At 37.4% G+C, this 23,318-nt stretch overlaps 1 protein-coding gene across 1 annotated transcript in view; it reads right to left on the reverse strand.

Moving 5' to 3' along the window:
- Nucleotides 1-1,612: 1,612 nt before the first annotated feature.
- Nucleotides 1,613-23,318, reverse strand: part of COL12A1 (collagen type XII alpha 1 chain) — a 105,992-nt gene continuing 84,286 nt past the window's right edge. The window contains 12 exon segments of the mRNA XM_055810280.1: nucleotides 1,613-2,695; nucleotides 5,073-5,243; nucleotides 6,293-6,361; nucleotides 7,410-7,598; nucleotides 9,187-9,253; nucleotides 9,360-9,395; nucleotides 16,216-16,287; nucleotides 17,396-17,449; nucleotides 18,585-18,638; nucleotides 20,091-20,144; nucleotides 21,998-22,093; nucleotides 22,615-22,668. Of these exon segments, the coding sequence (XP_055666255.1) occupies nucleotides 2,514-2,695; nucleotides 5,073-5,243; nucleotides 6,293-6,361; nucleotides 7,410-7,598; nucleotides 9,187-9,253; nucleotides 9,360-9,395; nucleotides 16,216-16,287; nucleotides 17,396-17,449; nucleotides 18,585-18,638; nucleotides 20,091-20,144; nucleotides 21,998-22,093; nucleotides 22,615-22,668 (1,098 nt within the window). The 3' untranslated portion in view covers nucleotides 1,613-2,513.

Here is a 23,318-nt window from a genome sequence, read left to right on the forward strand (position 1 = left end):
ATATACATCCTAGAGCTTGCATCCATCCTGCAGATCTGGGAGCGGAATTTTGTTGTTAAAATATACTGACTACCAACAACCTTAGGTTTATTGAATGTTTAAATATTTCAGGCCACTAGATAACCAAATAGCAGCATGTCTATTAAGATAGGTATTAATAAAGAACACAAAGAATACAAGGCATTGTTTGCTGTCATTGAGTGTGTTTTGTGCAGAAATATAAAAATAATTTAAAATATATGCTTTAAATAAGGTAAAACTTTGTCTGGAGGACAGAAGGGAATCTTTCTTATGCAGATGTGAGCATCTGGTTAAGGTTTTCCTAGGGACTCACAATCCCGGAAAAAAGACAAATGGAGATCAATACAAGATGTTGTTATTTTTAAATGCAGTTCAGAAAAACATTTTAATCACTTCTCCAAATTTCTACCAGAATCATTTTTTTTGTCAGACACCTGTATCTCTTTATTGGCCATGAAGCTGCAGAACATGTTTTTGTTACTGAACTCTCTGCAATTAGAAGAAAACATAAAGAATTAATGGCTTTGATTCTCCTTTAAATGTACCTCAGTTCATCCCAGAATAATTCTCTTACAATCTAAAAGGCATATGGCTATAATCAAGATCAGTCTTTGAAATGCCATTTGTTTGGATTTAGTTTCACTGATAACCAGTCAGGCAGTCTATGGAATTGTCAATTCCCATTTGTGAACAGTGAAATCTGTTATATAGCTTCCAGTGTGGAGTACAATTCATTGATTAGGAAGCCAGCCAGCATGTCTAGTGTCACTTCTGTGACAGATGTCTTGCATGATCTTAAGAAATGGCATTCCAGCTTTTCCAATGAAGTTAGAAGGCTTTGCTCCAGGTCCTACGGCAAAAGCCATTTTTACTTCTGAGACAGACCTTGGCTAAGATACCATGGATAGGAAGGATCACCACCAGTCTGGTCTCTTCTCCTCAGTTAGCAAGTAATTCTTCTGGTCCACTGCAGTTTTTTTATTCTTTTCCAAATCATCCTTGTCACCGTCTCTAGGTAAAGCTCCACCACAGTCACTACTGTGATCAAAGCTTCTGCAGATACAGATGCCTTCCTGAGCAGGTAGTAGCCAGCTCATGTATGGTCCCAGCAGGATGGAGCTCATCAAACATCAGGCACCACCTCCTCAAGGAAGTTGTTTGCTAATACTGGAGTCAGTGCTGCCATGGCTACAATGCTCACAGCACACAAGGAAATAAAGGTTTGTGTAGTTTTAGGTACTCACTGCAGTTTAAGTAGTTCCTCAGGCGGAAAGTGTCTCTGCAACAGACATCCATCAGAAACCCCCCAAAAAGACAGCAACTGAAGCTCAGAGACTCTCTTACATTTTCTTCGCCAAATGCCTTGCAGACTGAATCTGGGAAAAGTCTTATTCATGCCTCAGACAAAGGAATTCCCTCCTGCTTTCATCCACCCACCTCTAGACACCACAGCTCAAATACCTATTTTAAGACTATTCCCATTCTAGTTGATTTTTGGTAGCTGGCATTTCCGAATGGTTAAGTAAACAACACTAATAGAATACACACGCCTCAGTCTCATTGCGCCTTTCAAGAAATGAATAGACAGGTATAAATTTTCAGTAGTTTTATTGAAAAATGCCTCTTTCATTTCAGAAATAAATAATATAAGGCAGTGAAATTCACAATTTGCAGTTAAAATATAAAAGCAGCAATTCTATATCCATAGTCTTGCAAACAATTTCCAACTGCTTTTGATAACTAAGAAACATTGTATTCTGAAAAAAAAACCCATACTAAATATACAACATAAACATGCAATTCCATCTCTGCAGGATTGTCTGCAATTTGGCATAAATGTTACTGTGTCTACAAACAAGGAGATTTCAGGCATTATTAAACTGTATCCAGTTGATACAATGATTTCAGCTACTTAATGTTTGTGGTGTTTAAAGGAGATGTATAAGAGCAGTATATGCTCTGAAAAGTGTAACTAAGAATAGAAGAAAATGACAATGATATTGGAAGGAGAGGGAACTTTTTGTTTCTTTCTTTTTTAACTAGATAATGCAGACCTGTGATCTGACTGAACTGCAAGCATGCATTTGAAAAAGAAAAATGTAGAGCTAAAGCAGACACTCCTTAGAAAATTTGCAGCAACTCTTTGGTTATTTTTGGTTTGGGTTTTGGTTTTCTTTTTTTTATTTATTCGTTTTTACGTTACTTTAATGAAAAGGCAGCACTGGGATAACTGAATGCATATATTAACCTGCACGCAGCCACTATAAGCAAAAGTATTTTACAAGCATTTCCGGAGCAATATGAAGACTCTAGGTACACACATTGCTATCCCCACATAAGCCAGATACAAAACAGGGGTGCATCTGATACGAAAAGACCAGAAAGCTGTATTGTAAAAGAAATGATGCACTCTCCCTGTGTGTATCTGCAAATGCAGGTATAGCAAAACCAAAAACCACCAACCAAAAAAACCAAAACAAGATGCAGATCTTTTATGGTTTTGTTTTTGCTTTTCTTGACAGTGACCTTTTCCAGCGCATGTGCTCAGGGTATTCTGGTGAATGCATTTCAACTCCATAGTCCTCATACTCGTCCTCTCTCCTTTCTGACTCCATAGGTACTATAAAAGGTTCACCTTCAGGTTGATAGGGTCCACTTTCAGGCACGTACGGTTCTGGTTGAAAATAGTTGTCCGATTGAACATAATAGTTATCGCATGTCTTTGAATCCACAAATACAATGAAAGTTAGTTTGTCTACATAACGTTAGTCCAATCTTATTTCCATATAATAAATATATAAATTAATAGTTCACTGGGACTGTTTTTCAGTTTTGTTCATGAATACTTTTTGGCAGTAAAATAATATAAAGTTTAAATTTTGAAAAGCTTTGTATTTATAATACACAAATCATTACAGAAAGAGTTTTGAATTATGTAAAGGACAAATTACTGTAAAACTATTTAAACAAAACCAAAGCAAATCAAATAAAAATATTATTTTACAGCTACTTCAGTAAATCCAAGCACTGGAGTTTATTTTAAATTGCATAATTAGTAGAAGACATGGACAGGTAAAGTGAACAGGTAGGTTTGCCATATACTAATTTTCTCTGAGAAGGGGAAAGGAAGTGTAGACATAACTATCACCAGCGGCAATATACAGTACATGTCATTTTCTTGTGCTGTTCCTCGTAACAAACCGAGTTACAGCTGGTGCTTCAGGAACACCAAAAACTACAGCAAAACAGAAGAAAAATAATTATAAAACTTTGGTATTTATAACTGCAGTTACAGAATCCAACAAGATTACATATAAAAAAAGGTGCATGCCCCGATTCAGACATGTTGGTAACAAGCAACAGACAGGTAGGTTTCATAAGTTGTCAAAGATGTTATTCTGGCATATAGCAAGCAGCAGCAGGCTTTTATGCAAAAGCATCACCTAGAGTTGTTAACAGATTTTAGTGGGTACAGTCTCATACAAATCATTTACAAGCCACAATTAGTTTACTATTTACATAAGTCATTTCTCATTTACCAGGTTAAATCTGTCTCTTGTAATGGCATTACCTTTGCTGGTTAGTAGTTTTATAAGCCTCCTTCACCTTTGAGGCTTTTGATGGTCTGGGTCTTTTTTAAAAAAAGAAAGGCTGTCTATTATTGAAATGCAACAGGCTTAATGAATTGACATCACTGTCCTTTATCTCATTCACGAGTTGTGTTAGTAAAAAGAATCTCCCCATTCTATGAGGCCAACATGGTTCAAAAACCATATGCGTGGTGAAATATCCATACGGACTCATTTTCTAATAAGCACGTGCGCAAACATCTCAGAAACAGGATTTTCATGTATTCAAACTGTAAGCAGCACTGGCGCCTTAGAAAATGTGTTAGCCGAAACCTGAAACAGGTCAAAGATGATGTTAGTCTTTTAAAAAAAGTCCATCTGATGTGCAAACACATAGTTTCATCCAACTAAATACATAACGGTTAACTCATACACATATATTTATATATGTATACATAGCTGCTTACTAGAAAGCACAATACTGCTGAATCACAGGTACAATTTTCTTTCCTTTTCTTTTAAATAAGAATTGTGTGTGAAATCTGCACAACCACCTGGCACTTTAACCAGCAGCACTGAGCCTGCAAGTGTGTACATATATATATATATATATATATCCTTTCTTTTTTTTTTCTTTCCATGGGTACATGCACAATACACTAACAGCAAACCATATCCAATAGTAGTATCACATACACAAACTTTGAGATGTTGCAATGCATACATATTAATTTGTTAACTATACTGTGGTCCTGCAGGATCCCCATGTAAAATATATTAGTATATTTCCAGTCAGAAATTGGTGACCACTGTGACCCTTTATTTTGATTCCAGAAGCAGCCTACTGTTTTAAGCTACATCACAGAGTGGAAGGCTGATACAACCCAGGACTAATCAGAGATTCCATGGTGTTTAACTCGGTAGAAATTGTAGGACAGTGGTGTTTTTCAGTTGTCTGCACTGTATCACCGAATGGATTTCCTTTGTGGAAAAATTTTATTTCAGGTATCAATTTTGTATAAATAATCCTGACATTGCTCAAAAAGAGACACATGGAAATTGCCAGCCACAGCATTCTTTTTATTTTTCAAGAGAAACATGGAGAATTCAACCTTGCTCTGAAGACGATTGGAAGGGGTGGGGATGGAGGGGAAAAAAGAAGAAGAAGAAAATGGTCACTTAAATCCTATAAGCAACATTACCAACTACTAACTGTCTATCTTTAAGAAAAAAAAAAAAAAAAGACTAATATTGTTACTGCTTCCTATTTAAAGCAAACCACACATAACATCAAGTAAATCTGCATCAAAGTCCAAATGACTGCTCATATACCTGCACATTACAATGAGGTAGGCCTGCTCATTGCAACCACTTCCTCCTGATTCGGTACGTCCAGGCTAGCAGGACTGTCCCATGTAAAGCAACTCAATGTGAACAGTTACATCTGTGAAGGTTATTTAAGGCAAGCTGTTTATAACCTACCTGGGAATCCTTGGCCATTGTAAGGTATGCTAGCACACTGGGATGAATCACAATATCCTGGTGGCCCTGGGGGACCTCGAATACCCGCATTTCCAGGACGACCTGGCGGCCCTGGTGGTCCTCGTGATCCTGTGGAGCCTGGTGGACCAGTTCTAGATTCTCCTTGTGGACCTAATTTTAGAATTGAAAAGTTGGGAGGTTGTTTTCTATAAAAGCTAGCTTGATAAAACTGCTAACATTACTGCTGTCTAGACTACACAGAGTAAGCTATGTCTTCGGTGAGAAAACACTTGCGCTTTGTTGCTATACAGGGGTCAACAGAAATAAAAACAAAAGAAAACTAGAAATATGACTCATCATTAGTTGCTTCCCTGTGTGTGGCTTATTTGAGGATTTATTCACAGAAACTGACTTAGTAAGGTTTGAGCCAAGTAAGAAACATCAATGAATTCTCTGGTTTATTTCGCTTCTGCGTTAAGATACAAAGATCTCGAGGGAAACTACTAGATTAGACAAACACACTGAATTTCAATTAAAATATAGGAGTACATCAATTCTGCTACCCTGTAGCCCCAGGATAGATGAGGTAATGTTTTTTTTGGAAGAGGTCTTATTATGGTTAGCAGAAAACTAAAGTTTCAAGTAACTGGAGCTACAATTTGCTGCAAGCATCTTATGGGTCCTGTAATGAAAAACCATGTTTAGCCCAGTAAACTACTAGCAGAAAAAAATGATGCAGCTGATTTCTGCCAAGGCATCAGTGAACAAAACTGCATGATACAAAGACTGAAACCAATGGTCAAATCACCTGTCTCTATCATTTGGTAACTCTGCATGTGGGAGTAATTTGTAATCCAGGGCAAATTTGTAGTTCTGTAATCACAAGTAAAAAATGGAACTATGAAGTATCATCTGATGATACATGAAAATATATGTCAAATATTTGGACAATGTATATTCATGAATTACGTTTTCATACAAACAAGCACGCCAGATGAGTAAATTGCAAGATGAAGATAAATACCTATTAGCCATATCCAAAAAGTCTTTCTAAATTACCCTTTTTGGTAAGGGTTTTCAGTAAACTCTAATAAATGTCAAAAACATGACATGGGCAGAGTAAAGCATATTCATTCACCATATGTAGTCTGGTTCCCTATGAAAAAATAGTGTCATCTTCTCCTACTTTTCTGTAATCTGATAAAACATGAAATATTTACCTGGTGGTCCTGGCAAACCTCGTGGTCCTTGAGATCCAGTCCCTCTTTCGCCTTTCTCTCCAGGCATTCCTACAGAGTTAAAAAAAATAATAATAAAAAAAAAAACCACCTAAGGAAGGAAACCACATCAACAAACATCTCTTCATGGTCTCTCATTGATAATATTTAGTTCCCATTATGTAATGTAACAAGGCTGGTCAAACCTTATTTTGTACAGATGTCCAAATGTGCATTTGGGAAAATTATTTGACAAAAATATACTCACCTAAAATAAAGTAGGATGTAGAGGTAATTTAGCGTAAATAATTTTTTTCAAAGAGAAGTTTTTCAGATACTTAAACCACCACAGAACCTTATTATTTTAAATTACAAACCGGAAGGTATTTTCAAGCTTTCATATGTCTGCTATGAAGGATGCTTTACACTTTCTTAGATATTGTGAAATAAGTTTGAGAAAGAGCAGTCTTTATTTTAAAGGTTATACTAAAATACATGCTAGAAAACACAGCACTGAGTCTATGCTACAGCAGCACAGTTGGAATGAGCAAAGGCCACAACAGAATACAGTAAAGACACTCCATGTCGTTGCAGTGATCCAAGGCAGCCACAAAATAGGTTTATCCATATACTCAAACTCAGTTCAGAGTTGCTTCCCTCCCTTGGAGTACTGCAAAGAGCCAAGGATGGAGACCTAATTCTGTCAACTCCTACTTTTTATTCTTGGTAATGACTCATTTTCTCTCTTAATCAGAGTCCTGTTCTGCAAAGAGTTGTGTTACTCCAAACAGCCTTTCAAGATGTAGCTGTTTAGTGCCAGAAGAGTTCTGAGAACATTCGTTTTCCTGGGATATCCTGTGGAAGCCTAAGACAACAGCCAAAATGTTGTACCAACTTGTATTTCATGAAACTTGAGTAAGGGAGAGACAGAGGAAAGCACTGATATAATTAACCTTGTCCTTCAGAACATTGGCATCCCTCAGGCAACACAACTGACCTACCAGGCTACTGCAAGGTGTGGGCTTCCTAGTCTGACATGGTAAAGGGATCAGACTGCCTCTCTGGCAGCCTCTGCACTATGTCCACTGCAAAATATACAGCTGCCCTGGCATTTACTGACCTCTTTCACCAGGTGGTCCTTGGACCCCAGGAGGTCCTGGGAATCCTGGTCTTCCTCCAGGCCCAGGCTCTCCTCTTGTCCCAGCAGCTCCTGGGGGACCAGGTGGTCCTGGTGGCCCTGGCTGGTTACGGTTTGAGTAATAATCGTTCGGGATTTGATTCAGCATTTGATTGAACCGGCTCATTTGGCCTACAAAAGGAAAGAAAAACGGTTCAATAAACCATGTGAAATGAGTGAAAATCTTTTATCAGAGTGGGAAGGGATAACAAGTTAAGTCTCCTCATTAAATCCTATCCTTCCCATTCAATAAATTAGTGGTGAACTAGTATATGGATGAATTAGGAAGACTTAAGATGAACATCTCATAAGAAGGCTGAAAATAAATGGAGGGGGCAGAAAAGAAAGGTAAGGGGGACTCTGGAAGTCAATAACATTAACAAAAATTAGTTTTAAAGCAATTAAAGTCACAAAATGAGCATTTGTTTACAATACTCTTGCTCTCAGAGCTCTAATTAGATGTTGTTTTTATTCTGAAGAACAGAAAGGACCTGTTAAACTTCTAAAAGTGGAGTATCACATTTCCATGTATTTTCAGAGCTTTGAAGTTACCACAAATACATTATAAATTATTCATGTGTAGGGCTAGCAGCACATAGTCTATGAAGTTGCTTTCCTAAGCCTGTAGGATGCATAGGCTTGTACCCAAATAATTTCTGCATATAGGCAAATTTCATTTCCAAAGAAGGGTGTCTCAACCAAAGCAACAGTTGTGAAACTATGCAGAAAGGAGCCCTCAACAAGGGGCCACATCTAGCCCTACCTGATTACTGTAAGGTGCCAGTCCTAGCATAACCCTGAAAAGATGAGCTGAATATGAAAAAAATAAGGCAGGGATGTTCAAAAAAGAGATGCTAAAAGATCTCAGTTAACACAAGCTTATTCATAAGTCTAATACATGCATGAATGTACTTTCCTTCCTCTGTGATGGCTAACTAATAGACATGTTTTAAATAGCAGCCAACACAGACGTTTTAAAGGACATTCTGTCCTCATCCCTGTACACAAGCACTCTTAAAGATCCAAAAGAAGTATCTGTTTACCTCAGTCAGCACTGACCCTTGTTGTAAAAACAATATTACAAACAATTTATGGGCACATTTGTCTCTGTCCTCCTTGGCAGGTCTACTTACAGCAATCACCTCAGGGACAGAGAGAAAGCCTCTGCAGAGAACACTTTCATGGGCTGCAGAGCTGCACTGTGTGGCCATAGAGGACTGAAATTCAATTTGGAGTCCTCCAAATATAATTTTTACTTGCATAGCACAGATGGTTCTGTGCGCAGTATTTACCCAACACTCATCTGTCTTTTCCTGCTAGCAAAGTACCTGCAGTGAGTATCCTTTTTCTCACTGATTGCCTCCTCCTGAAGATGTGTTTAATGAGAAAATATATACTGATTTTATGACAAAGATGAAGTGATTTTGGACAAGACTGACAAAAGGAAGATCACTTTCCTTGGACAGAGAATTAGATTTGCCTGTGTATTACCAAAGATCACAAATTAGTTCATGATCAAGGTAGCCATCTGGATCTGGCAAAAATTTAGTGCTACATTTTTTTCCACCAAATCATTGGCATTAGACAACTATCAGATCACTAAAACTCTCCCTATGCTCTGGGGCCAGTATCCCTCACCTTGAATTTAGACCATTTTCTCTGTTAACAAACAAAGTAGTAAATTACTAGTATGAGAGACAATGCAAGCAACACTGTTTACCATTTATCAGTTGTTCACAAACTTGTCTTGCAACTGCTCGCATCATGTTCTGAGAAGCAATGTCACCCTAAATCAAAACCAAACCAAGTGTTTCATTAGTGAGTGTCTGTGCTTTTAAAGACATAGCATTGAATTAAAAACTCTGAGAAAAACTGGCTTTAAAGCAGACTTACTCTGTCACCTTTTTCTCCCTTCATTCCAGGTGTACCCTAAAACAAATACAGTAAAAATAAAGCAACTGAAGGATTATATTATTCCACTCCACCTACAGGTTTGAGACATGCAATTCTAGAAAACATTTTGACTCCTTCAAGACGACAGACCTAGTCCTCCTTTAACTTCAAATTTCAGAGATGTTAAAGCAGGTTCCAGAAAAGACTGGACAAGCAATGATATTTTGTGTATGATCAAACACAGTAAAAGATGCAGAAGAAAAAGGTCTGAAGGAAAAATTGAAACTAGGGCTAAAGAAACTGATGTATTCTGACACTGGGACCACACTGGCAATTTGAAAGTTGAATTTTTAGCATCACATTTCTGTAAATGGTGAATGGCCTTGTATGAGTTATATTTGACTGTTTAATTTTAAGTCTTAAGTGAACTCATCATTAAAGAAGGTAAGCTAGGTCGAATAACATGTCTAGGAAGGGCAGCTGTCTTCTTGAGCCCACAAGAAACAGCCTGTGTTAAGCAAAAAAAAGCACTATGCAGAGGTAATGCATAAGATGAAGAGATGCCATTAAGTTCTTGTTCTATCTATAACGACAGCTTCCCTGCTAATTCTCAACCATTTCTAGTCTTACAATATTCTCACAGAAATCTTAGCTTGATCTGCTTTATAATTATTGACATCTGCCAAGAGCTAACTTTTGTCTAACAGCAATTTCCATTTGCCTTTGAATACTCTAGTGGTTGTTGTGGGTTTTTTGGTTTTCAAGAATAGTATGTAAGAACCCAGCCAGAAGGACTGACTCTAATTTTTATATATGTATGTGTATATGGCTGGAAAAACATTAGGTATGCTGTAAAGATGTTTTTAAATGCTGAACTGTAGATATGCACACACAACATACTCTGCAAACAAAATTTTGTGTGTGCACGTCACAAAAGATTTTGAGATTTTAGCCTTACTTTTGCATACCTCTACTAGGAAAGAAAAACATCAAGAGAGAGCAAATCATCCATTGCAAAGAAAATGGCACAATACTTGGTATGATGGATTTTTAAAGCTTTTCAAAATAGACAGCAATGATCTCAGAAAGATGTTTATAACTTGCTTTGGTCTGTTTGACATGATTTTGGACACAGTAAAATTTGCAGTTGGCCACTTAAAATAAGCAGAAAATTAGATCCACAGTCAATTGTTTTAGCCACTAGGTCACCCTCTGAAAAATTTAAAAATCTGCAAAGTGTCTTAAAACTATGCTTTTAGTTTTGACATCAAAATACAAATGAAAGAAAGAAAAAAAAAGAAAACTGTATCTACTGCAATACCTGCTTAGGAAGCCATCATGAATAGCCCTTCCAATGCTCTTGAATACTCACTGTGACAAATGCTACATGTGCCAAATCCCAGGGCAGTACAAACAAAACTTTGGCCAAAACTATGGCTCCTGAAGTGGCCACAGTGTTTTACAGATGACTTCAGCAGATGCAGTTAGGCCACAGCTGAGTCCTAAAAATCTATTGTAAATTAATCTGATAGAATGTGTCCAAAGAGCACAGGAGCTTTGTTATTTAAACACAAAGGGGGTAGCATGAGTTCAAATAGATTTTCACTTATAGCCCTAAATTACTATTTGAACGTAAGGCGTATTTCAAAGGTGAAAGACCAGTTTGGTCATCTGCTGCTCTGCATGGCTCTCTACATAGTTACACACACATCCCAAGTACTACTGCTTTTTGCATCTTAGTATTTCTTCAAAGACTCTGTTTATCACCATTAAAAAAAGCGAAGGCTAAGTGTGGGCCGCAGCTGTTTTTCTTGACATTTCTATAGTACCTGCAACTAATTTCAACAATATGAGACAACAAATCATTCCACTGAGGTCACAGCAGATACAATTCAAATCCAGTGGCACTGTTTCATAGACTTCTATCAAGGTTTTGGGCAAACAAGTTCCCATGGGGTGCATCAGGGTATGAACTCAGTATGCTGTCTGAGCTCCTCTGCAGCAGTGTTGCATGTGCCTACCCCATGACATGCCACTGAAAATATGAGGCAGCTCATCCATTACTGAGTTAAGTAGTTGGCATACAGTTCATTTGCATCATGCATAACACATCGTTTATACAAAATTAATTGTACAGACTCAAATAAAAGATTTAGAATGGTGACACCATAAATGTGTCACTGGAATAAATCATAACAATGAGACAGTTATTAATATGTAAAAAATACACTCATCAAACTGATGAATATTCTTTCCTTTCTGTCCTTTACCCTTTCATCTACGTATTTTCTTACGCTGTGAAGGCCACAGCGAAAAGGTCTGTCTTTTAGTTTTAGCTTAGTACAGCCACATGTTGAAACAGACCACGGACTTGTAAATGCCATAACATAAATAAACTGGAACAATTAAAACCATCAGGAAAATATGACATTTCTGTCTGTCATTCTCTCATAATTAACACTCTGGTAAAAGCTGATGTAGTGAAGCTCTAAAAGAGATGTAATTTGACTCTCAATTCAACAGACTAATATCTCAGTCATAAACTATCACATGTATCTGAAATATCCATTGAACAGATTTGCAAGTTTTTTGCTTGTACTAGTCTATAACATGAAAATCTGGGGGCAAAATACTGTCAAATTATTAGGTCCTTCTCTTTCTGTTTGAAACTGGGCGATTTTTGTTATTTTCTGAAAGCCTATTTGTTTGAAATTATCTGTTAAGTACATATTTATAGTACCTGCTCATTGTATTCTCCTCCTTTCTACTGCCTTCATTTAGGCATTATGTACATTTAGGCATTAGTACAACCTCATGTTGTTTTGACATAAGCAAATTATGCAATATGTCTTTTTGTTTATTCATTCATACCATTTACTAGGTAAGTGTAAACATTAAAAATCAGACTTCTGGTCTGCTATCCCACCAATATTCTAATAATTACTTAAAATGCTGTATTCCATTTAACTCACTTGCTAGAGCATTCACAAAAGAGAAAAAAATGAAGCAAACTTAAAATGTTCAAATCCTGAATACTGTTTCTGGAAATATTTTTGCTGACCGGTCAAGGAAAGTTTTTCAGGCTGTCTTCAGCCGCAAGCCATGTTGGTAAGACAAGAAGGTGCTCTGGTAACAAAATCACAACATTGCTCCAAAGTATTGCCAACAAAGGTCCCCCAGGTAGAAAAATTCTAAGGCCATTCCTTAATTACACGCAATACACAGTCAATTTTACAATTCACTGAAATCAAATGAGCCTCATTCTTCAATCTGTGACATACATTGCTTCAACCTTATAATTGGAAATCTATAGGTTATTCCAGACTTTATATATAAAAGTGGATATTAGAGGCTGACTGGCTATGTTAACAACGAAGTTCATTTTACACCTGGATATTTTAGAAATATAATTTCCAAAAAAAAATAATTACAACTGTAATTACTGGGTTGCTATTTGCACCTTCCTCCCACTTGGTTATATTCTCAAATTTCAGTTTATTTTCTTTTAATGGACAAAAAAGTGGAATTTAGCCAACTGCTTGCCAGCATTTTGAGAAGCAGCAGCTGCTGCTGACATTCTGTTTTGTTGATATCCTGCAATGAGGGAGTCACTTGGGGTCAGTTTGAGGAAAAGCTAGTTTATGCTGCATGTGGGATTTTTCTGAGCTGTGGGATGAAGGCTGGGGCTGCAGCAAAATTGTACAGCTGAAGGAGGACAAAACAAAGGAAGTTTTGCTATTTTTACTTTAAAAGATAATGCGCTCAATTGTTTTCCCCAAAAGAATGTTTGCTCCCCACAAGAACCACCAGTTCATTGCTCCCAAAGCAGTATCTTTCTGAGACTTCATCTAGGATGTCTGCATAGTTGGATGCAAGATCGGTAAACACATGGCAGCAGAGAATGGAAAACGTTCCAAAACTGCATTTAACTCACAACAAACTTCTCCCTTGTGTGCCCGAGTTTACCCTCTAAAGGTTTTCACAGTCTGTTTGGTCCTGGAGACATCAGCCTAATACCACCTTATATATAAAACATAAATTCCTTGCACTATTTCCTGGGGATTCCTGGGGACCTTCTAGATCAACAGTCAGACCCAGCTGTCACAGTCTGTTTTATAAACGAGACAGCACTACCTTAAGACAACTTAGTCTGCCTATCCATCCATTACCATTTTCACTCTCATACCTATACAAAAACAGTACTGCAACTTTTCCTCTGACACTCCAAGATCTTCGGTTTCCCATTACACTTATTCACAGAAATCAAATCTATTTCTTTCTAAGCCAATATCCTCTTTTAGTTTAATGACTCTTTCTTACCCTTGCTGGTTGTTACCCCACAATTTGTAGTAGCAGTCCGTACCAAATTCTCACTCTCTGTTAGACCAGACAGACAGAGGACGTGTATTTTAGTCTCTAAAACAGCCAGTGCTCAATGCTCAATAGATCACTGACACATTTGTGTTCTTACTGCTCCTTTTGTGGTCATTTTGTTACTACACTGAGAAAACACCTAAGTTTCTCTGGGAAGTACTTATAAGCAAATTAAAAAAGTCAAATTTCCTATTTCCATGCAAATTCAGTTAACACTCTAAGTATGGTACCAACTTGTTCTAGTATAAGTACACATTGAGTCTGAGAAGTGTTTACAGCCACACTCATGGTGTTGTCTGCCTCAGCTTAGCACATGAGTGGTACTTAACACATCAGGAAAGAGCCCCAATTGACTGCATTCACTCAGAATATCTTTGCAACACCAAGGCTCCTCATAATTTCCATGTAACTGTGTATCCTTTGCCTGGGCTATAACGTCCCTTCCTTTGTAGTGGTCTTTCACCTAACTTGTGTTGCATAGTACCAGCAACACAGATTTTTCAGGTAGAAGAACAGATGGCAGGATCTGGTCAGAAATTATTTACTCCTTGTATTTACCAGAGGCGGTGGAAAGCCTCATTCTCTTTGTCCAGGAGAGGAAGTTACAAATTCAGGCCGGTCTGAACTATGATTCATGACACTGCAAGTTGTATTTGGCCATCAGGGTGCACCTTTGGCAATTCTAATACTGGACACAAAGGAAAGCATTCAAATTCTGTCCACCAGGAGTCTGATAAAACATCTGTGCAAGGTGCAAGCCAGAATCCCTGCTGGGATTTGTTCTAGAAACATAAGAAATGGTAAATGTGATGCACAGTGTCCCATTACAGGAAAGTGCAATAACTGGAGAAAAAATGTATTTCTAACTGAAAGGAACTCTTAAGATTAGAGTGTAGGAGGTGCTTGTACAGGAGTTGACTGCTTTACTTTGCAAAAGCACTGAAACTGGGCTTGTAGCCAAATTTCCTTCTATGCACGTTGTCTACCTGCAGATCTTTGCTGCTGAACTGAGTCAGCTATCTAGTCTCCCTGCTAAAGGAAAACTCTGAAACAACTGGTAGCTTGAAGCTCACTTGCAAACAAACCACAGCACCTTGTGCCCTGGCTATGTCTATCAAGCATCTGACCTGGCAGGAAAATCACATTAACAATGCATGTCTAAAGGCAGGAAAGCTTCAGTGCTTTCCTAAGACACTCAATGTTCTCTACTGCAAGGAGAAATGTGATTTATAGGCTGACAAATGCAGACTTGATTTAGTGTGTCTATGAGAAAATGACCCAGCTTCCAGGTGTTCCTAGGAACTTCCACTTCATATCTATCAAGCTGCCCAGCCTGCTATATATCTTTCCAGATTATCCAGCTGTTGCATACACAATGACATTAAAGTGGGATGGAAAATTCTGGCTGATTGCCAGACATTAAGTACAAGCAATGAATGACTTTTCATTTCGATTGCTGTCTCCACTCCTGACTCAAGCATAATTTCTCAGAGATCCTGCCTGTAAATCAGCTGTTAGAAAAACCTGTATGAAATAGTAAGAAAACTAACCTAAGAACTTACAGTATTAGTAAGCAACATCTAAAATTGTATTGTGAAATAATATTAATTTTCTTTTCTATAGCATGAAAGCACATTAAAAACATGAAATAGTCTTGAATGCTATATATGATACTTGTTTTACTTAAGCTTAGGGAAAGACATGCTTGACTAAACACTCTCCTGACTAGAACATTGCAGAACCCATTTGGTACTGATGATTTACATGCCACACTGCCATACTGAGATAACCAAAGGAGTTGTATTGGGGCTACACTCTCTGGAAAATATTTCCCTTGCTAATTCATTTATAGTCATTTTCTTTGAATATTACATCAAAATGTGGAAATAATATAACGCCCTTAAAGAGGATTGGACACTGTGTTCTTGGATTTTTTAATTGAATCAATTCAAATTTCTCCTGAAACTGTTGGTGGGAGGTACCTCCTTATTTCTCTTATTCAGGATGCACTTTAAAGGTTTTAATAGAACCCCCAGAAACCACTCCCAAATAATTTTTAAATTGCATTCTAAAATGCACAAAATATTTGCAAAACAGAAGTGATTGTGTAACATCATCAAATATTGTCCACCTTCAGCAGTATACCACACACATATACAAATATAAAGACTTTCCAGTCATTTTGCTGACCTAGTTCTTCATACTTATGCAGTGTAGGAATATATGTCTTGGCACATAATAGCCTACGATCTTTTTAGTGGAAACCAGAGACCACAATTTCCAGCCCCAACTATTAAACTCAGCAAAATGCCATATTGTAAAAATAATTTTTTGTGAAAAAAAGGCTTGCGGTCTTAGGTCAGCTCCACTGTATTAACCACTGTTGAAAGAGCAAGACAAGTATTTAAAGAAAGGAGAAGTCTCATATTCATCAACAGACTGTAATTTTAAATTTGATACTGTAAGTGTATAATTATCTTACTGGTGTCCCACGATCTCCTGGCTTCCCTGGTTTTCCACTTGGGCCAGCAACTCCTGGAACTCCTGGGGCACCCTACAGCAGAAGACATGTAAAGTGAATTGTGGAAATCCACAACTGCCTAAGTGCTAATAAGAAATATGTTGCTGTGTTGAGTGCAAAGCAATACTGAAAATTACTCCTATCAGGTTTCTTTTCTGTTAGGTACATATCAGACTTGAAAATTTTCCTCTGGAAAAAATTTTTTGTTTCTTCATGGAAATGTGTCCTTTTACATAACACCACAGTTTAACAGGTATTTCTGAATCTAAAGACGGAGAGAGTGGTTTTGGTATCACTTTTAGTGACAAATTCCTGAAGAAGTACAAGACAGTTTGTCCTTCTAACTTCATCTAGCAGGTCTGTAATCCATGTAAAAGTCCACAAGAAGTCTGTAAAAGTCATTCTAGTGATACTAGATACATATGAACAAATAAAAGACCAGTGGTAGGTTACGTGATAAAAGGTCATCTGCACATCCACAAAGAAGCACAAGAAAGACAACTGTGTGGGAGTGGGATCAGCCTAAATAATACCCTGCTCTAGCAACTCCTGTCTATATAAATATCATGGTGTAAATGTGTGCTCTGTGTGCATAGGCCTACTGGGAATACATCTTCCATCTTGCTACTGGTTGGACCTGGTAACATCAAGCTGCATCAACTTGCCTATCTCAGGCAGTCTGATCCAGTATATGTTTTTCTCCAAAACCAACACCTTTTCTATCATGGTCCCACAAAATACAACAAAGTAGCTTTTTAAGCAAAAACTAATCCTCAGATACTCACCAAGAAAACTTATATTAACAGTGGGGTTTTTTTCACCGGACTACAAGTATTGAGCTTATTTGTTTCAGGAGACCTAGCTATGCATTTGAAGATTATTGCTAAAAATCCAGGTTATTCCTTTACTCTTCCTTTATTTACACAGGCAGAATCAGTTTTAAAATACCCTTATGAATGTTTGCGAATACAGGCTTTATGCAGCTGTCTGCTCACATTTTACTGACAGTTTCCCAGATCTGTTTAGGATATTAAACGAAGGATCCATTTCATATTTGACAGAAACTGAAAATGTCAATGCAGCTCTTTCTTGGCTCAGGTCTTTTGTTTCAAGAGCATATCAAAGAAAATATTATATTTACCGCTGGTCCTGGTGGGCCTCTGGGACCTGTGGGCCCATCTTTTCCTGTGAAACCCTATTCAAAATCAAAAGCATGAGTACAGATTAATTTAAGACTGTAGCCTGATTAAAATGGCCTTTAATATTATGCAATTGCAATACTCTGGTTTATTTTAGCACATATTTCAAAACATATCTACAATGTATGTTTATAAAAATAGCTATCACAATACTGGAGCAGACCATAGAGCAATAAGCTTCAGCCGATGTAGAAGATATTCAGTTGCTGTTAACTGAAGACAGAATGAGTCTTTCTCAACATTTGTAAGAAAAAGAATTGTTGTCCTATTCCAGAGGAGCAAGATCTCCCTATTTGCTGTTCTCTCACTCACAGGTTAGCTGGAAAATCTGAGGTTTCTACTTGAATGAATAATAACCTCCCTCTCAGATACTTCTCCTGCAAGAAGTGATGCTGAGAAATCCCATTTCAATAATCTGACATAGCATTCACAAATCAACCTTGATGACCCACTAATTACCAATCCAATGGTATGTTCTTTGGCAACTGGCTATCACATGGTGGTCTGTTTTCATTTCTGGCTATCAACTCCTACTAAAGGATGACTATAAATGCATATATGAGCTATTAATTTTGACTGTAAAGGTAATTCATTTCTTCAATCATCTCAGAGGTGATATGCCACTGTGAAGACAAAAGAGATTTACTTAGCTGACCCCAAATTAAAAGTAAGGGATTGCAACAATTCCACAAAGAAATGCCTGTGTGCATGCCCTTCATTATGAAGACATTTCAGAATCCCCCATAGAAAGAAAAGTGCTTAGATCCAGATAGCCAATAGTTAAGGAGCAAACTTGACCTTCACAGTAAGAATGGCATAGAGATTCTTTACAGATATAACATCTCTATGGGTGCAGACATCTGAAAACCTAGTTGGGAAGAGAGCAGCACGATTTTTATGGAACCTATCTGGCTAGCCAATGCTATCTGGGGAGGTTTTCATCCCTACGTTTTTCCCAGTCCTTCCTTTTACCTTTCCAGGTTGGATAATGAGAAAAGGACTATTTTGAAAAAGCATTTGAAAATAGAAAGATATGATAAAGAAGGGGGTGACCCCCCCCCCCCCCAAAAAAAAAAAAAGCCAAAACCACATTACTTGGTCTTTTCACAAGATAAACTGAGAAAACCTTACCCTTTCTCCAGGAGGTCCCATTGGGCCAGGTGGACCAGGTAAACCTGGGGTTCCCTAGAAGGAAGAGGAATTATAAGCTGTATCCATGAAAGAACACCATTTTTATGCTAATCATCCCAGTATATATGCACTCATTTAAATATTTAACTGCCTTCAGTGTTGCTTTTTGGCATTTACAAATACAAAATGAACCTTTCGAAAAAAACATATATCATACAAGAGTCTTTACCCAACTCTACTTTTAACTTTTATTTCCTTACCAGCCCATAATTCAACTTCAAAAATAATTTTCAGTACTGTTTCCATAAAACAGATATATCTGGTTTATTGCCTTTACAAGCATAACTTACAGATGTTAGCTAATCCTTTAACATGTGGTGCTAAAGCCTAGCTGCAGCCATCAATCAGAGTGTATCTAAAGAAAAAAAAAATAGACTCTTCTTTCATCATTCTTTTCCTCCTACTGTTCTATTTTTTAACATTCTGCTCCTTTATTGTGCACATTCTAAATTCTTTGTTTCTGTTCCTTGTAGCTTCTGGGTAAAGAATAAATCCTAAATTTAAACATGCTACATTACAGGACATTCAGGAATAATTTCATTCAACACTCTGTAGGATCAGTACCATTGCTGTAGGAACTGGTATTCAGCAGCCTTGTATCATGTTGTCATGTTCTACCCTGTTTTCTGTCTAATCTCACCATACACGAAAATGTAGCATTGCTTTCTACAGGACATTACAATTCCCTAAATGTATATTACTCAGGATTATAGGAACTAATAAAGCAGGTAAAGAATTCAAGGCCCTTGGTCCATGACTGACCTTATCTGATACATGAAACTAAATGAAAACACCACCATTTAAGCATCTCCCATACTGTTTTTATATCCCCAGTAAACTCAAGGACAATATAGTAACCAAGGAATCACCACATCTACAGATTAAAATCCTTAGATTTTCCAAATCTGGCTGATTTTATTTTTTCTCCTTAAAACCTAATCCTAGTTTATGATATGGAAACCTGCAAGTAAGTGAAATTTAATATTGCTTTCTTCTTTCAGAAAGCATAAAATTGACTTCCCAAGACCATTTGACTTCCAAAAGTAGAAAGCAATTAGACAACATTGCTGTAAAGGAGTTCAGCGAATGTTTTCCAACCTTTACCTTAGGAAGACATTTAATGCAGGTGGTCAGAAGTTGAGGAACCTTCCTGGGGGGTTATCAGTGTACTTTCCCTAATCCAATGGTCCGTCCCTGTGCATTCACAACTGTCCAGGCAGACATTTGGCTTGACTTAGTACAGCTGTTCTTTCACTTTTGCTGTTATGAATTGTTTACTATTTCTTAAACTTCAAATTCCCAAGTGTAAGATAATTATGTTTCCAAAACTGTTGCTTAGGAAGGTATGAAAATAGCCCATGCCTCCTAGTGATGTCAACTGCCCAGCAGCCAACCTACATCAGGAACAGTGTAAAATGACATTATGTTGTCTAAGTGTCGACTTACCGATCTCCCTGGTAGTCCAGGCTGGCCGGCATCACCTTTCATTCCTTGACGACCCTATAATTTTCATTAATGATTGTTAGAGATTCTGAATGACAGAACAGATCAGCAAAATAATTAACTTGTGTAAATGGACACAAAATATTTCCTGCAAGATACTTAAATTAAGGAATCCATAAGCCAACTATGCATTATGAAATAAATCAGGATACATATATGTCTTAATTGAGACAATACTGATCATCTCACAAACATTTGCAAATGCAGGGTAACTGGTTGACATTATATCAAAAACATGAGCAAGCAGACATTTGAAGGGGGCACATATTTTGATAAGGAAGTGATGGACTTTTCAGTAAGAGAGACTGATAGCAATGTCTTCACAAACAGGAAAGCAGAGAAGAGTTACATGTTTTCTCCCAACCTCCCTTATCTTTCTCAACTGGTTAATGGAGCCATATACACTCAGAAAAGGTAAAACCTTGTTCTTTCTAAAGTATCACTATTTTTCTCTAACCCATGATCTAAAAGGCATTACACACTTCCAGGACATAAGGTGTAGGACCATAATAAAGAAGCAAAGTATTGCCCTTCACAACTAGCTGGCATTCCACATACACTACAGCACTGTAATATAAATGCACAGCCTAAATCCACATGAGTTAAATTTGACAATACAGTATTTATTTTCCACAGTGGCTGGTGTGGTAACCCAGCATGAATAACTGTTGATGTCACACACATAATCAAACAACTTATAAACATAGCCTGCCAATGTGAATTGCAATTGCTATGAAAAATGATTTTTTTCTAACTTATTGTTAACTAATGAGAAATTCCACCAAAGCTGGTGTTTTCATTCTTCAGAGGTTTTCAAATGGAATGTGACAAATAAATGTATTTATCATATTCCACATGTAAAAGGAATGCGTTTGGCCTTTCTTGCTGCTTGGCACCTCTAGGTCATCTTCATGAAGTTTCTCTTCCCAGTATATAACAAAAAAATGAAAAGCATCTACACTGTACAACAAAACCTTTCTACTTTGTCCTAACAGAAAAGAAGGTTTACCTAATGTCTATCTTAAAGAACATTTTGGTTTCCATTTCCCAAATTACATTATAAACTTAAAAGGTAACCAGTTTCAAATGTGAAATGAGACAGCGTGCAATCAGACACCAATTCTGATTATTTTTCCATAAACTATATTTTAATCAAAGACTTCATACAAGAAAGCTCCTGCTTTATTAAAAATCAAGCTAATCCTAAACAGCAAACACCAAAATTATAATCCTGCTTTTGGGGTGATTATGGCAAAAGCAGTCTTAATACATTCAGAATTTAGATAAAGGGTCATCTATGTTATCTGCTATAACAAAGAAAAACAGAATCTGGTGAAGCTTCATCAGTGTTAATAGAGTTACTCTGGCTTTGTAGATATGCACATGAAATCAGAAGTAACCTCTCACTAAAATATGTATGCTGTTGCCAAGACAGCCCCCTAGGAATGACAGCTGTTTTGTATGCCTAGCTATAGGCACCCATTGCCTCTCTGAACTTTCAGCTACTGATTTAAGCTCAGGAAATAGTTGGACATGTAACTGTGAGAAAGCCTTCAGAGTAATATTGCATGCAACCCTTACAGAAAAGATCTAAGACTAAAATCAACATAGCACAATATACACAATTACAACATTTAGACTCTGTCCCTTCATAGGCATCCCATGAGCACACATAACATTCAGAATAAAAAATGCTATTGTCTTGAAAGAGACTTGCTTCATAATACTACTGCATTGCGGGGAAAACTGAATGTTAGGACAAAGCTGCCACCCTCTTTCCAAGACCACCATCCCCGTGGACAGCTCTGACTCCAAACACATTGCCACCTGCATTCAGAATGGCCACTCACCGGTTCACCTGGGATTGACAGCCCGTTGGGGCCCTGTGGACCTGGGGGACCTTGAGGGCCAGGAGGACCTGTCTCACCACGAGGACCAGGTGGCCCCTTAAAGCAGAAAATTAAAACAGATTGTGAATGACAACCCTTTCTTAGATCTGTAATGCAAAATCTTTTGTGTTAATATATTAAGTTAGAAGCGTGGAGACACATTTAATGCTTAGAACAACTGTGGAAACAGTTATTCAAGTGGCATATCCTTTCATAAGCTATTCTCTGATTCATGTTGGCAGTCTCAGGTCAATACATGCCTTCTGGCAGTGTTAATTAGAACTATAACTGTTTCCTCTGTACAGAAGAAAGGACAACAATGCTGCAGAGGATGTATTAACACCCTGATGTATGTACTCTAGTTTCCTGACGTGCAGTCCATGCCTTCGAGGCTACATATATACATAGGCTGTGTATATATAGTCTCAAATAGGTAGGCTGCACATAAACAACATGTAGGAATATTTCTAAGTAAATTTTTAATCTCCATTCTTAGCTCAGCATAAAACTAAGCATACACACTTTCATTCAGGTAAGCATGTAGCAACATTATAGAAACATTCCAGAAAGATACTTACAGACGATCCAGTCAAACCCCTTTCACCTCTAGGACCTTTAGCACCTGGGCCACCCTAAATTAATATTTGGAAATAAAACATATTTCATACAGGGAAAGCAAGGGAACATCATACTGGTATGCGTTACGAAACCTTTTTATCAAACTTTTACTGAAAGCCCGAAGTTTTGAAGTGTATAGATCACACTGCTAAAGATTACTAGAATAAAAGATGCATCAGAAACTCAAGTAAACCACATCAGCTTCAACCTTGCTAACTCAACCCATGAGAAATTATTGTAAATTTTTTCTCTGCAGATGCAAACTTCTTCAATTTATATTAATCAAAATCTCTGGACACCTCTCCAGTAGACTGCCAGGCAACTTAACTGGGCTTCATATTTCTCGTGCATTTTTGATAGCTCCAAAGTAGAAGGACTACTGGGCTGAGTATAACTCCTTTATACTGAAAGCAATTGGTAAGAGCATATCCATTCCATAGATTACTATCTCTCCACATAAAGAAAGAGGCTAACTAATTTATTTCCCTGACAGAGTAAAAAAATCTTTCCTTGGAGTGAAATCCTGACTCTGTATTCAGGGAAAATATTTGCACAGTCCATTAAAAATATCTTGTACATGAAGTGCAAGACAGCTGAGATGGGGCCAGTTTCTTTCAACCTATCATACAATGAGGAGCTATTCACAGTGATCACGTTGGAAATA

The sequence above is a fragment of the Falco peregrinus genome, chromosome 7, assembly GCF_023634155.1.
Source record: "Falco peregrinus isolate bFalPer1 chromosome 7, bFalPer1.pri, whole genome shotgun sequence".
NCBI lineage: Eukaryota > Metazoa > Chordata > Aves > Falconiformes > Falconidae > Falco > Falco peregrinus.